The 14,544-nt window shown below is 42.6% G+C and overlaps 3 protein-coding genes across 7 annotated transcripts; 2 read left to right on the top strand and 1 right to left on the bottom strand.

Annotated features, from left to right (window-relative positions):
* Nucleotides 1–1,725: 1,725 nt before the first annotated feature.
* On the top strand, nt 1,726–3,540 carry LOC108050541 (protein jagunal). The gene is made up of 3 exons (XM_017132260.2): nt 1,726–1,920; nt 2,180–2,552; nt 2,616–3,540. Exons 1-3 carry the CDS (start codon nt 1,832–1,834, stop codon nt 2,745–2,747), a joined length of 594 nt encoding a protein of 197 aa, XP_016987749.1. The 5' UTR covers nt 1,726–1,831; the 3' UTR covers nt 2,748–3,540.
* A 487-nt stretch (nt 3,541–4,027) lies between these two features.
* LOC108044178 (katanin p60 ATPase-containing subunit A1) lies at nt 4,028–11,572 on the top strand. 5 transcript variants are annotated; one of them, XM_044457149.1, is made up of 6 exons: nt 4,028–4,219; nt 4,288–4,418; nt 8,634–8,902; nt 8,954–9,591; nt 10,507–10,981; nt 11,139–11,572. In XM_044457149.1, the coding sequence occupies exons 2-6, from the start codon at nt 4,297–4,299 to the stop codon at nt 11,462–11,464; spliced, it is 1,830 nt and encodes a 609-aa protein (XP_044313084.1). In that variant the 5' UTR covers nt 4,028–4,219; nt 4,288–4,296; the 3' UTR covers nt 11,465–11,572. The 5 variants fall into 5 exon arrangements, with proteins under 5 accessions (XP_044313084.1, XP_044313083.1, XP_044313085.1 ...); XM_044457148.1 differs by having other exon boundaries at nt 4,029–4,418; XM_044457150.1 differs by having other exon boundaries at nt 4,030–4,418; nt 8,966–9,591.
* Nucleotides 11,573–11,693: 121 nt separating this feature from the next.
* LOC108044179 (histone acetyltransferase type B catalytic subunit) lies at nt 11,694–14,349 on the bottom strand. Its single transcript, XM_017123077.2, has 3 exons — nt 14,063–14,349; nt 13,509–14,010; nt 11,694–12,471 (listed from the first exon to the last, which is right to left on the bottom strand). Exons 1-3 carry the CDS (start codon nt 14,127–14,129, stop codon nt 11,823–11,825), a joined length of 1,218 nt encoding a protein of 405 aa, XP_016978566.1. The 5' UTR covers nt 14,130–14,349; the 3' UTR covers nt 11,694–11,822.
* Nucleotides 14,350–14,544: the final 195 nt, after the last annotated feature.

Genomic DNA, 14,544 nt, shown 5'->3' with positions numbered 1-14,544 from the left:
TGCGCACTATTATTAAAAAAAAGAAGCACATGTTTGCTTATTAATAATTTTAAAAAAATCGAATGCTAACCTCTTTAAAATAGGTAAATTGGAAAAAACAAATTTGCACACCTCTTAAAAATAGCATTTAATAAAAATTCGTTTGTCCTCCCCTTAAAATCGTTATTTCGGAAAAATAGTAAATGACCATTTGGCAAACATATTTTTGTTAAAATAGTGCTATTTTACTAAAGCTTGTAAAATATTTAAATATTTTTTACTTCAATCACTTGCTATCATAAAATCTTTGATTAAAACCTTGGTTCGGTTTAAATTTGATTGTTGTTTGATATAAGAATTAACCATATGATTTCTCATCGTTTTCATAAAAAATGGCATATTTTCGCGTATAGATTTCTCCACTTGATTATAATTTGATATAAAAATAAGCCAGATGACTATGCAAAACTTATTATACCTGGAAATTCCTTAACGATGTTAACATATCCGACCACATAAAGTATATCAAAAACTTCTTGTCGGATAAAAAAGTCCAACTTATCTTCATACTTATAAAATAATATTTAAAAAACTAATATCGTGATCTGATGGATTTAGTTTAAAGATTAACTCGCATTAACTAGCATTCTCGCTAAAGCCTAGTATCCACTTCGACGTAAACCGTACGCCAGTCATGAGAGAGAGCGAGAGGCAAACAGCTGGCGTTCACTTTTCGTCGGGCCTTTTTTTCACGTCGGTCTCCTGATCGACGAAAAAAATACCAGAAAATTCCATAGCGTTGCCAGTCTGCGGAAATTAGCTTTGGGTGAACCCTAGCGGAAAAGATTAAAAAATTTAAATTTTTTAATCTTTTCGCTAGGGTTCACGTTTCCGCAGACTGGCAACGCTATGGAATTTTCTGGTATTTTTTCGTCGATCAGAGACCGACGTGAAAAAGGCCCGACGAAAAGTGAACGCCAGCTGTTTGCCTCTCGCTCTCTCTCATGACTGGCGTACGGTTTACGTCGAAGTGGATACTAGGCTTTAATCTTTTGGCGTGCGCTTCTCACTGAACATTATAAGAAATGGAGGGAAAAACTCAAAAAACCCACAAAAGTCGATTGCAGGTGTTTACATGTGAGGACAAAATAACATTAATACTATCTGGGGTGCCTCTTGTCAGAGGAAAATTTTTTTTAGGTCCAGAATGTACGAAAAAACACAATAAAAGTGCAGCTATGAACTTTAAATTAGCAAATAATTATCAGTAAATTAAAAAAAGAACTTAAATTTAAATTGTATTGTTTTTTAATTTCTTTGTACAGCGGCAGACTTGTCTTGCCAAGGTATTTGATAATATCTTTTAAAGGCTCTTTCCCGCAAATACGATATTTGAATTTTAACTGCTTGTCAACAAACCCAGCTGATTGACAGTACGACCGTAGCACGCTTAAATCTGATGAACTCTCAAACTTTTGGTCACACTGGAAAGATTAAAGTTTTTACGCTAGCGTAATCGTTTGTCGATCTGGATACTAGGCTTAACAAACAAAAAACATATTTTTTAAATACTAAACACTGTTAACCTCTTTTGGCGGCAAAGGCAAGCATTGGCAACCCTGTATCATGGTCTTCAGTAAGGTGGGCGACCAATACTAGGTTCGAGTCGGCGATTATCCGAGTTAATTACAAAGGTTTGAGTGTGCGATACGTAATATTTAGGGTATTTTAACCGTTTCTTGACAGTTTTTTAAAAGCCGCAGCCACGGTCACACTGGTGTGCACTTTTTTTGTGCAATTATTTATTAAAAATAAGCAACGACGTGTGACAACGAACCACGAACCCAACGAAATGGCAACGCGCGGCGGTCCAATGGTGGCGGGCACCGACGGCAACGATTTTGAGTTCAGGCAGCGCGTAGCTGGCACATATCAAATTAGGTTAATAACACTACATCAGCAGCTCTCTCCCACACACACGAAATTATCTAATTACTAGGCTGCCTGCGGCAGTAGGTGGCATACATGTGGCCCGCAACCTGGGCGGAGGAGCACCCCCCACGTCCTGGAGCTCCCACCCACTTGCGGCTGCAGGGGGCGGGTGGGCAAAGTGCCAGCTGGGCAGCGCAGCTGTGGGGCATGTGCGCCCCAGTAATCAATCCATACAGATCCCCTACTGAACGACCGCTTTCTCTTTCAGCCTGCTGAACAAATCCAGGTTGAAGTTCTGCATCTTCTTTCACGCCCTGCTCTTCTTCGTAATGCTGGCCAAGCTCACGTCGGACATCCTGGACCGCCTGGACATCTTTGTGCTGGAGATCGAGGAGCTGGAGGTGCCGCCGCCGCTGTGGTGGGAGTACGTGTGGGCCGGATCGCTGCTCACCTCCTTCCTGGGCCTCTCGGCCGCCAGGGGCAACAAGGTGCGCGAGATGCAGAAGTACATGGTGGCCATCCTGCTGTTCGCCATCCTGCCGCTGTTCTACTGCTTCGCCTACTACTTCTCGGACGTGTGGGAGTTCGCCACGCTGGACAAGTCTGTGGAGCTGGACGAGACGGACATTTTCGTGTGGCGCGTATGTGACTGGGACTGTGAATCCTTAAGGAGATCCTATTAATTTTGGTTCCCTCCCCTACAGGGCTACCCGTACGGCGTTTTCTGGTACGCCTTCTGCTTCGTGGGCTTTCAGGTGCACGGATTCACGCTGTACTTCGCCTACAACCTGGTCAAGGCCTGGAAGGCCAGAACTGCCACGCGCAAGTTCCAGTAATCTAAATACTCGCCAAACTAGTAAACGCCGGAGAGCAGGGCTAGTTGTAAATAAATTGGAAACTTGAAACTAACTCAAAACACTAGTGCACAAAAGCGTAATGAAACTATGGTAAATCTAAAGTTATGCAGCTGTTAAGGTATCGCACACTTAGTCATACAGGAAGGGAAAACATATGGTCGAAACTAAACTAAAAGAAGCGTCGGCGTTAAAGTTATTGTTAGTTGAAAGTTAAACCGTTCAAAATGATTAAATAGACTCTTATCCATATACACATATATATACACACGCAGCCTTGTGAGGTCAACTAAAGACAAGAAGCAACTGAAGCCACCAAATTTCCCCGAGTCGGAATAAAAACCAAAAACCAACCTAGAGATCACTTCATTTTTGCTTACTTACATTTAGACGTGCCTCGTGTTTGTTAGAAACGTTTTATATATATTTACACATGAATATATGCATACATCAGTCTATGTTTACGTCTGCGGATGGGTACTTCCTCGCTTAGTTCTTAATTAGTTCTCTTTTTCTACAAATTTCGAAACCGTTTCATTTTTCATGTATTTTAATTTTGAATTTAAATCATTGCACTGCACAGTGTCATACTTTGTGTCGTGTGTTGAACGTTTGAGATACTGCCCCAAACTATTTACAACTTTCTGTCACCGTTTACACATAACTATAATCAAGGATTCAAATGCAATTTGAGTGTTAAAGCAAAGTTCATCCAATTTCTGATCGTCAATAATAAATATTGTGTAATGACAGGCAAGTTACCAAACTAAACCGAGAATTGAATTTTAATGTAATAATGTTTTTTAAATCGTAATTTATTATTCGAATTTTTAAGTAGTTTTTTAAAAATCGATCAATAAAGATGCATATATATTTGTTCTTCTGAGTGGGTTAAAAATCGTATTTTATTTTGGGTTTGCCTTTGGACATTGTTAAATGTTTCTTGTTGCTATATAAGTTTTTACCAAATAAATTATTGTTAAATTGATATTATTTAAGTGTGTGCCTATCAATTAAACCAATTTAAATTTAATTTTTTTTAGATAATTACTAATTTTGAACGAAACTTTAATAATTATTTAAAACTTTAGTTTCTGAGCTTTCCTTCTTTGAAAACACCACCAAAAGCGACCTTACCACCGCACAACCCCACCCCCTGGGCGTTGCAATGCGGCTGGCAGGCCGAGTTGGCCACAACAATCCAGTTATTAGTGACCAGTTGTGCATCGAGGCGAGTGGAGGAGCAACAGCAGGCGAAAATTGCGCAATTGTTTACAAATACCGACGGAGAGCCAGGAAGCTGAAAGAGAGGAAAGCTGGGGAAGAGAGCCAGAGCTTTTTCGCAGCATCCTTGCCTTCTTCGCTCGCTCTCTTTCCCTCTTTCAATCCCCATTTCGATGTTGCCTGCGTGAGGAGCGGATGAAAAATTTTCTAACACACCATTTCGGACCAAAGTAAACAAGAAACTAACAAAAAAAAATTGTGAAAAATTCAAAATTCTTCGAAAATTGAAAACAATTAGCGGATCAGGATGCGGGGCGAGGAGACGACTTACAGGCGCACTACGCGCGAGAAGATTGTGCTGCGAGGAAACACAACCATACGCACCGTGGACTCCACTTCCACATACCTGCCCGTGATGAGTCCTGCGGGGTGAGTGTTTCGCAGGGGGGCCGTCGAAGGGGTAGCAATTAGAGGCGCAAGGCGAGCCGGGACACTTCAGCGTTCCATGACTGTCGCCTCGAAATCGATTTTTATCTCGGGCTGCAGCTGATTTTCAGATACAGATATACTATATGTGCGCACCCAAAACGGCCTTCGTTTTTGGCTTTCCGCTGGTATTTCGGATTGTGCTCACGTCGTTGACAATCCACTCAAGGCCCCCTCATTGCGGGCTCTCAAATGTATGCTATAGTTTTTGGGATCCCCGATTGCATACCATTTTGAGGACCGGCTTTCTCCGCCCGCATGCAAGCCCGCCATTAAATTACATTGCCGGCAAATTATTAAGAATCCGCTGCCATTTGAGTAAATACACGGGCATACATAAGTGAGTGTAACGCCTTGCTTTCCCCAGAAATCGATGGAATCTTGGGCCAGCAACTAGCGTGCATTGACCACAGTCCGCGGCATTGGGTAATACAAGGAGTTGAAAAAGTAGTGCGGTCAAATCGAAACATGGATGTCCCTTTAATATGTTATTTATTTCATTTTGGTCTTGGAAAAATAAGAATGGGGCTAGCTTACTAACTGAGAACATTGGTTATCAGAAAAGAAATTAATCATTTAAACAATTAAATGTAAAAAACATTTTAATGGAAAAAACGTTCTTAAAATATGTTATTTTTTCTTCAAGATCGAAGATAATTAAGAATCCCTTACGAACTCCAAATAGGAAAGAATTTAAAGATTTAGAATATTAAATAAAAGAAAGTTACCTATTTGCATTTAAAAAACTAACGTTTTACCTTATAGAGATCCCGAAATTGGATTCATATATATTTGACTAAATTTTATGAATACTGTGAACCTAGGACCTAATACGATTTACCTCAAGTAACGATATTATATAAATAGATATCAAAGCCTATATAACCAAATAAAAGCAGACGGTCAGTCTGATCACTACATTTCGGTGTTCTTTCTTTAAGTGATGGTACCCTTCCCTGTAAATTACCATGATTGAAACCGCCCCCAAGCAGCGCCCAGGCAAAACTTCCTTTAACCTCAATTCGCATTCACATAGACGCACACAAGCCAACTAGGAAAACTACCCGATGTGGAATGTGTGTGATGGTCGCCTTTGTTGTGGACGCTTCGTCCAGTCGAGCGGTCAGTTGGTCTGCAACCCTTGAGTCGTCAGGTGGACGGCTCCTCTCCTCGGGTCGCGTTTTCGAGCTTATACTAGAGGCCAATCGAAGGGTCGGGGCGTGGACTGTCAGTGAGCCAAGTTTCCGCTCGAGCATAATCGCGTGTGTTTTTAAATTCAAAGTGAAGTGTCTGTCTCGTCCTTATCTGTCTGACGCCGCCCCACCGCCATGTTCAACACCAGTGCCCAGAATTGGTTCGGCATGGGTCAGACATCGGTGGCTCCGGCCGGCGGTGTTGCCCAGTTGCTCAACAACAACTCGAATCTCTACAATCAACCGCAGCAGACGGCTCCGCATCCGTTCATGCGCCAACGATCGCTGACAAGCTCCAATCCCGCCCTGGAGCGCTCCACTGCCATGTCCGTGCGGCCACAGTCGCCGCCCAACGTCCAGGTGGAGTACGAGATGGCCGTGCCCTTCGTCTCCGCCTATCGGCACACCCCATACCACTCGCTGTGGGATCTGCACCAGTGGTAAGGGCTAGGCCTTCTCCAAGTGATGTTCAACAAAATAAGGCCCATCTATTTTTATTTATCTGTAAGGCACCCGAATAGAATCAATCTAAGGTATTGCGACTCGAAAAATGGTTTACCTCCACATTATAATTTAAGTTTTAGTGAAATACTCTTCCAAACATTACACAGTCCATTTGTCACATTCTAAATAGGTTGATGCTCTTCATATCTTAAAACTACAAATTGGTTTTACCTAGTAAGTCCTTATAAAAGATTATACTCTTATACAATGAAAAATGCCAATTTATTTCAGCAAATCACAAGCCCATTTTTATACCCTTGCAGAGGATATTATAATTTCAGTCAAAAGCTCGCAACGCAGTGAAGTAGAAATTTCCGACCCTTAAAATATATATATTCTTGATCAGCATCACCTGGAGAATCGTTCTAGCCATGTCCGTCCGTCCGTTTATACGCAAACTAGTCCCTCAGTTTAAAGCTTGAAACTTTCCCAAAAGTTGTCTTCCTATTGCAGGTAGTATATAAGTCGAAACGATCCGGATCGGGCGAATATATCATATAGCTCCCATAGGAATAATCAGAAAACAATTTTTAAAAAGTATAAATTTGTTTTTAATTCTTTTTTTGTTCTTTGCTGTTTTCCTATTTATTAAAATATTCCTTTGCTATGTAATTATTATTTACTAAATCAGAATTACGCTTTTAGTTTTGTCAAAATCGGACAACAATATCAGATAGCTGCCATAAAAACGATGGCAAAATGCAGCACAAAATCAACATATCTTCATTGTTTTTAGTAATATAGGTAAATGTAGTCGTTTTGTAATAACTGCAAGGGTATATAATGTGCGGCTTTCGGAAGTTGGCTTCTCTTCTTGTTTTTTGTTATTTTAAAAAGTATTGAAAAATAATTTGGGTCAAATAGTGGGCTTTAAATTCCTTGACCTGACAATCAATTGAACTATTTCCTTAATTAATAATCTAGACACCTTAGTTTCATACTTGAGTTGTGGTCCCCAGTTAAAGTGACCGTCCTGACCCCATCCAGTTTTCTTCGTGCTGGCCCGTAAATGTATTTCTGCCAGTCATAATTGCCATTTGCTGTAATTTGCATAGAGCAAAACGTGGCTTTATCGAGTGGAAATTAGCATAAACACCTCTTGGTGACACGAATTTAAAAGAGACCATCATAATTAACAGGACAAGGATGTCCGCCATTATTGGACTTTCCCATGCCTGGTTTTTTCCACGCTCGTGCCGGCCTTGTAACACTTTGCCAATCAATCAATGGATCAATTAAAATGCAAGTAGTTCCTAGATTAAGGCCCATTGATTCTTGAATATTATATATAGGACAAATAAGCACTGGCCTAGTTAGTCGCTCGACCAATCATTCCCATCAGAAATCAGAAATCGTGGGCGAGCACATAGGAAACATTAACCCAAATTCGAACGAGCACGGCACACAATATAAATACCAAGCGGATGTGCCAGGAGCCGGGCAATATGGCCGGGAATTATGTCCGTGCTGCTGCTGCCAACTTAATTAGCCTGGCGTAAAATATATTGCGGCACAGTTCTCAGATCGCGATGCGAATGCCCGTAAAGGCTTTAACGCCGCCGGATGACGCATGCAAATGCCAAAAAAACAATTCGAATGCGAATACAAAAGTTAACAATTGTCGCCGGCACGTCAATAACCTGGCCAAGAGCCAGAGAGTTTATTGAACCCACCTGCCGTACGAACAGTCGGCCCCCTTGGGAGGCACCCGAACTCTTTATTTCCTGGAAACTCCCGAGCATTGTCTGTGCGGGGCAGGGAAGGACCTCTGCTAGGGCTAGCTAATATTAGACGGCTAAACACGAGGAATCCACCGATATATGTATATGCACACACCAGGACACGCAAAGCACTTGTCCGCGGCTGATAAAGCAAATGACCTTTGCGACATGGCCAAGTTGAATGGCAAGCGCCATGGAGCTACACAAAAAGTTATGGATAGTAAACCATAAGTTTTAAAAATGGGCGCTTGGGAACATTACTTAGCCTGCATTATGTGGTCTTAAGAAGGTACTTCGTTTGGCGTTTTCGGGGGATGTTTTCATCCTTTTCCAGAAATACCCTTTGTTTTGAATTAACAAGATTGTCAATGTCTTAAGATTTCCAAACTAAATACAAACACGTCATTTATTGATTACTGTAATTTGTAATTTTATATACATTTAAATCTACTTCCTAATATGTTGTTAACTTTTAAAAATTGGACTTTTTGGTTCTAACAGCTTACTGGTGGTATCAAGCTTTCTGCACCTATTTGTTTAACTCTTTTTGTATCGAGTTTCACTCTACTTTGTAAGACAAATTTGTTTATAAAAAGAAAGCAAGTGCTAATCAAAATAGTTATCTATTACTTTGTTATAAGTTCTTGACCTATATGATGTCAAAATCCTGTTTTATATTTGATCTAAAGGGCTTTTAAGATAAAATAAATTGATTTTTATTCCACTCCAATATTTTCCAGCTCATCCACACCTCCGACAAGCCTATCGCACATGGCGCGGATGATGGACTCCCTGATCCTGGACTCTCTGTCCCCATTTGCCTTCACCAAGATCACAGCCACCAGTCGACCCCCTCGGAATGCCAGCTTGAAGAAGAGTTCGGATGGCGGGCACTCCTCGACCGCGGAGCGCCACCGGCCAATCAACAACTTGGGCTCAAATGCCCCAGGAGGGTTGGGCATTGGCGGAAGTGTTCCATTGCGCAGCAAACAGCGACTGCCCACCCAAGGTTAGTGCTCCGGGATGCGGGGTTTATTATATAATCATTAATAAAATGCAGTCTCCGCCGCAGAAGTGGCTCCTCAGCCGCGATCCAGTCAGGCGGCCCAGATGCCGTTTCCATCGCAGCAGCAGGACAACCGATGGGTGTCCTCCTTGAGGCGTCGTGATCCCGAGCTCCAGCCCACACTGCCCTCCATCAGCAGCAATGCGAACAGCAGCACCCTGGGGCAGAGCCACCATGGCAGCGCCGGCAACGTGGGGTTGGCGGGCACTGGAGCACCCACTCCCGTCACCAGTATGGGCGCCATGCGACTGGGGAGGCCAGCAAGGGCATCCGCCATGACCGCCGCCTTGAGGAAGAGTCGCTCCGTGGAGCGCCTGCGAGCCAGGAAGCTGAGCACCAACACCCAGCTGACTCTAAAGCACAAGCCGGTGAAGAAGAACTCACTGGACGAGAACTCCAACTCGGATGACCAGGATGCCACCACATCGCTGGAGGACAACTCGCACGCCCAGTCGCTATCCACCAGCCACAACACGCCCAAGTGTTCGCCGAAGACCAAAGCCAAGCACTTTTCGCCGCTGGGCTACGAGGCTCATCTGGTGGACACCCTCGAGAAGGACATCCTGCAGCGGCATCCCTGCATCAAGTGGACCGATGTGGCCGGACTCAATGAGGCCAAAACCATACTGCAGGTGAGCTTGGTGACATGAAAATTTCAAAACCACAATTACAATTTTATACCCGTTAGTCGTAGAAAAAAAATGTATATGGTATTCGTTGGAAAGTAATAGGTAGAAGGAAGCTTTTCCGATTATTCCATTTTATTATTTTTTTAGCACAACAATTTTCTTTCGAGCAGACTTTTTGGTGATTGTAGCGTTGATGTAATACAACAAATATAGATAATAATAAATTTAAAAACATCGTTCCTATGGCACCTATATGCTAAAGTCATGCAATTTTTATACAATTTAAGACGTATTCTAAATTTGCCAAAAATTACTAAATCTCGGGGTAAATGAAATAAGTAAAGAAAAAACGAAGTTAGAATTTTATTTGCATTTTTTCCCGATATCCCGTTGCGTCTTTTTGAAAAGTTTCATCCAAAAAACTTTAAAGCTGAGGGACTAATTTCAGTAGAAACGGACAGAAGGCGAACGGCTAGATCGACTCGCCTGGTGATGCTGATTAAGAATATATAAGTATACTTTATACGGTCAGAAAAGTGCCCTTCACTACCTTGGAAACTTTTTACTGAAATTATATTAGGGAATAAAATAGTGTACTTTTAGGTCTTGACAAAAAGAATTGCAGAAACAGCTAACTAACGAAAATTATGTTTACTTTTGTCAGTGTTTTCATTAGTTTTTTGTTAATACCTTTGAAAGATAATGTTGAATAAATAAGATTTTGTTGGGTTTTATTTAATAATTAAATTTAAAAAAAAGACGGCAGTCCTATAGGACTGCTTTGATTCCAAAAAATGAAGACTTTATCCCGCCACTGTATATTATTTCTGGCTTAGGATAAATCCTTGCATCTGTTAATCAAATTGCATAAATACAGAACACCCCATGACTCATTTGATTTTCTTTTTACCGATACAGGAAGCGGTGGTTCTTCCGGTCATCATGCCGGAATTCTTTAAGGGAATCCGCCGGCCGTGGCGCGGAGTATTGATGGTGGGTCCGCCAGGCACAGGCAAAACGATGCTGGCCAAGGCGGTGGCTACAGAATGCGGCACCACCTTCTTCAACGTGTCCTCTTCGACCCTGACCTCCAAATATCGAGGCGAAAGCGAGAAGTTGGTGCGGCTTCTCTTCGAAATGGCTCGCTTCTATGCCCCCAGCACTATCTTTATCGACGAGATCGACGCCCTGTGCGCCTCCAGGGGCAGCGATTCGGAGCACGAGGCCAGTCGGCGGTTCAAGGCCGAGTTGCTCATCCAGATGGACGGACTTAATGCCAGTATGCAGGAGGAGAAGGTGATCATGGTGCTGGCGGCCACGAATCATCCGTGGGACATCGATGAGGCTTTCCGAAGACGCTTCGAGAAGCGGATCTACATTCCGCTCCCAAACGGTAAGATCCAATATATTGGTCTCTTAAAGAACTTTGTTTTGAATTCTTACATATGTACATATGTACATATGTACATATATATTTTTCGTCAACCTTTAAGGAGGCACCTTATAATTGATTAACAACCGAAAATGTTCAAATATAATTTTATTTCCAGAGGACACCCGCTCCGCTCTACTCAATCTCTGCCTGAAGGACGTTTGCCTGTCTCCCAGCCTGAACACCGGAATGATCGGCGATGAACTGCAGGGCTACTCGGGGTCGGACATAAGCAACGTCTGTCGCGACGCCTCCATGATGGCCATGCGGCGCCTCATCTCGGGCCGCACTCCTGACCAAATCAAGCAGATACGCCGCGAGGAGGTGGACCAGCCGATCACGCTGCAAGACTTCCAGGACGCCCGCCAGCGCACCAAGAAGTCTGTGTCAGCCGACGATGTGGCCCGCTTCGAGAAGTGGATGGAGGAGTACGGGTCCTGCTAGTTGTACGGGCTGCTGGCCCAGCACACCCGATGATTGTATCCCAAGCGTACTTCCAAGTCTCAATTGCAATACTTTTCAATCTGTATAAATCGTACTCGTTAGCCGTAATGTTTTGTGTTTCTTATAAGCTTAACTGCTCAAGTGCCCCACGCCCAGCATTGCCCCTCTACGTCCGTGCACACGGTAATCTGATATCTTATAAATACATGATATATACACTGAAACCATATGTAATTTTTAATATTTATTCAAAAGAATCCTATTATAGGCTTATAGCAACATAATGTATTTTGTAATCAACATATTTGAAAACGGAAAAACGAAATAAATTACTCAACACCCCTTGGATCCACAGACCCTACAAGGCTTTTAGTTTGGCGATGGTGCTCTGGTAGTCTTGCTCGACCACACTGTACTCCTCCTGCAGCTGCTCCATGCGTTGTTTCACCGTTGGCAGGCGAGCCCGCAGCATCTCTGTGTCCATCTTGAAGCGCTCCATTTTCTTCAAATCTTTCAGCTGCTTGTAATAGACTGCATTAAGTCGTTTCTTAACTTCCAGTCGATACGGCCGGTACTCTTTTTCATCCTTCACATTAGTGTAGAAGAGCCGGAGAAGCTCGTACACTTTCCGCACTTGGCGGGGATTGAGCTTCAGAGCTTCACGAGCTTCCCGAACCATCTCCTTGTTGAAGCCCTTGACAATATCGACACGGGCAAACGACTTTAGTTCCTTGCAGGATCGAGCGTCCACAAAGTTGCGCAATCGCTGAAAATCCTCGGATGGATCCTCCACGGTGATGTCCACCACATTCTTCTGCGATTGATAAAACTTGTAAATGGTCTCCACAACCTGGGTGGCCAGGCCCAGTTTCTGGAAGGGCGGTAATATCAGCATCTGGCTTATCCTCGGACGCTTATTTTGAGGATAGGCGTAGTACTCGTACACGGTGGTGTAACCAGCAGTGGCGTACTGCCACTGTCCATCGTTGTTTTTGTACTTTTCATAGCTAAAAGAGAGTACAAGTTAAGGGAAAGATTTGGAATCGAAGGGAAAACAAGAGAGAACGCTATAGTCGGGTGCCCCGACTATCAGATACCCGTTACTCAGGTAAAGGGAGTGCGAGGGAGATGGAGATAGAAACTTTGATCACGCATAACTTTTTAACGAATGGTCCGATTTGAAAAATTTCTTCTACATTTCGATAGGTATTGATAAACACAATAAAACTGCATTTTTACTTTTCCGAAATATTTAAATTTTTAAAATCGTATATAAGCGATTGTGGGCGTTAAAGGGGGCGTGGCACCTTATTGAAACAAACTTGCGCTGCGTAGGAACTCCTAGAATCTGCATGCAAAATGCCAATCTTCTAGCTTTTATAGTTTCCGAGATCTCAGCGTTCATACGGACAGACAGACAGACAGACGGACAGACAGACGGACAGACGGACAGACGGACAGACGGACATGGCTAGATCGACTCGGCTAGTGATCCTGATCAAGAATATATATACTTTATAGGGTCGGAAACGCTTCCTTCTAGCTGTTACATACTTTTGCACGAATACAATATACCCTTTTACTCTACGAGTAACGGGTATAAAAAGGTCAAAATATATATATATTATATATAAATAAGTTTTCATTATTCCCATAAAAGGAGGAGGTTTAAGACCAACTTAGACATTAAAAAGTGACCGAGCGCACGATATAAAACGAGTACCACTATAGAACTTATACAAAATTTGGGTGGTAAGTTTCAGTAAAACAATGAATAAGCACGAAGAAATCTCTTTTATCCATATAATTGTAAATTTAATGCTACCATATATAGTTTTAAGAATATAAAGAAATATGAGTATGAGAGTCCAATAGAGGCAAAAATAGGAAAAAATGTAGTTGCTGTACGCCATTGCCATCCACTTATTGGAAATTGGAGTTCAAGAAGCTCGACTTATTGAAGTCTAACAAGTGCGGTCGTTGAAAACAAAAAGTAGGCTGGCATAGACTTAAAAATCCATTTATCCTTTGCTAGTTTACTTACCACAAGAAATAGCACCACTGTGGATCGTCCGTGTCGATGTAGGAGGCAGCGTCCACGAACCACAAGATAAAGGTCTGAAGCCGAGCAAAGAACTTCAGGAACGACGAGCTCTTGTAGTCGCACTGGTAAATCTCGAAGACCCGTTCGCTGCCATCATCTGATGTCCGGGTATATTCGCTGATCTTCTCGCCGAACGGCTGGAACTTGTCCGCCTTGTCCAGAGTCTTCAGAAACTCATCGAGATTTATAAAGTAGCAGCCGTCCGGTAGACTCTGGGCAATGGTGCTGACCACGTCGTCGGCCTTGATCTCTCCGCCGGAAATCTCGTTCACCCGCTTGCCGTACTCCACGCCCAGGTAAATGTGCAAAGGTCCTGCCGTGTACATCACACGCACGTGCAAATCCTGGTAGCCAAAGATGGTTTCAGACTCGCCAAAAATTTGATGGGCCATAGCGGGGTGGAACGTCAGGGCGTCGTTATTGATGTCCCCCTTGTCCCGAACTGAAAGCATATACCTTGTAGGGCTATCTCAGACCAAATCGAAGCCACTTACTCAGCTTAAAGTCCACCACTTCGAGTGCATCGATTACCAAGTCCTGATACTCCTCAATTTGTGCCATTTTGTTATAACTTAAAAGCCGCCAACAAACTTACTTCTGCAGATAGTAGGGCAGAAGATCTTTTCGGGACTTGTTAAATGTGGCAGTTAAGTTAAATCCAACAAATGTATTAATTTTAAAAGTTGTTCAAAGGCACGTTTTATACAAAATTAGTCGGCATTAGCGGGTGTTTTAGCGTAATTTTCGCGGCTAAACAAAGACCGATGCCAGCAGTGTTGGACAATGCAATCCCACTAATAGGGCTGTCAAGTTTTTTGACAACCTATCGTTTAATCTCGGCGTGAGAAAAATAAAAATAGAATTGATAACAAAGTATATAGTTTTTGCTATAAAATTATTTTATTCCGTTATTTGATATTAGTGGTTCAGTTATTTGTGGTATGCAGAAAATCAGCTATTTTGATATATTAATATA

This window comes from Drosophila rhopaloa, unplaced genomic scaffold, assembly GCF_018152115.1.
Source record: "Drosophila rhopaloa isolate 14029-0021.01 unplaced genomic scaffold, ASM1815211v1 contig_155, whole genome shotgun sequence".
Taxonomy (NCBI): Eukaryota; Metazoa; Arthropoda; class Insecta; order Diptera; family Drosophilidae; genus Drosophila; species Drosophila rhopaloa.
This window is presented reverse-complemented; position numbering and strand designations above follow the sequence as displayed.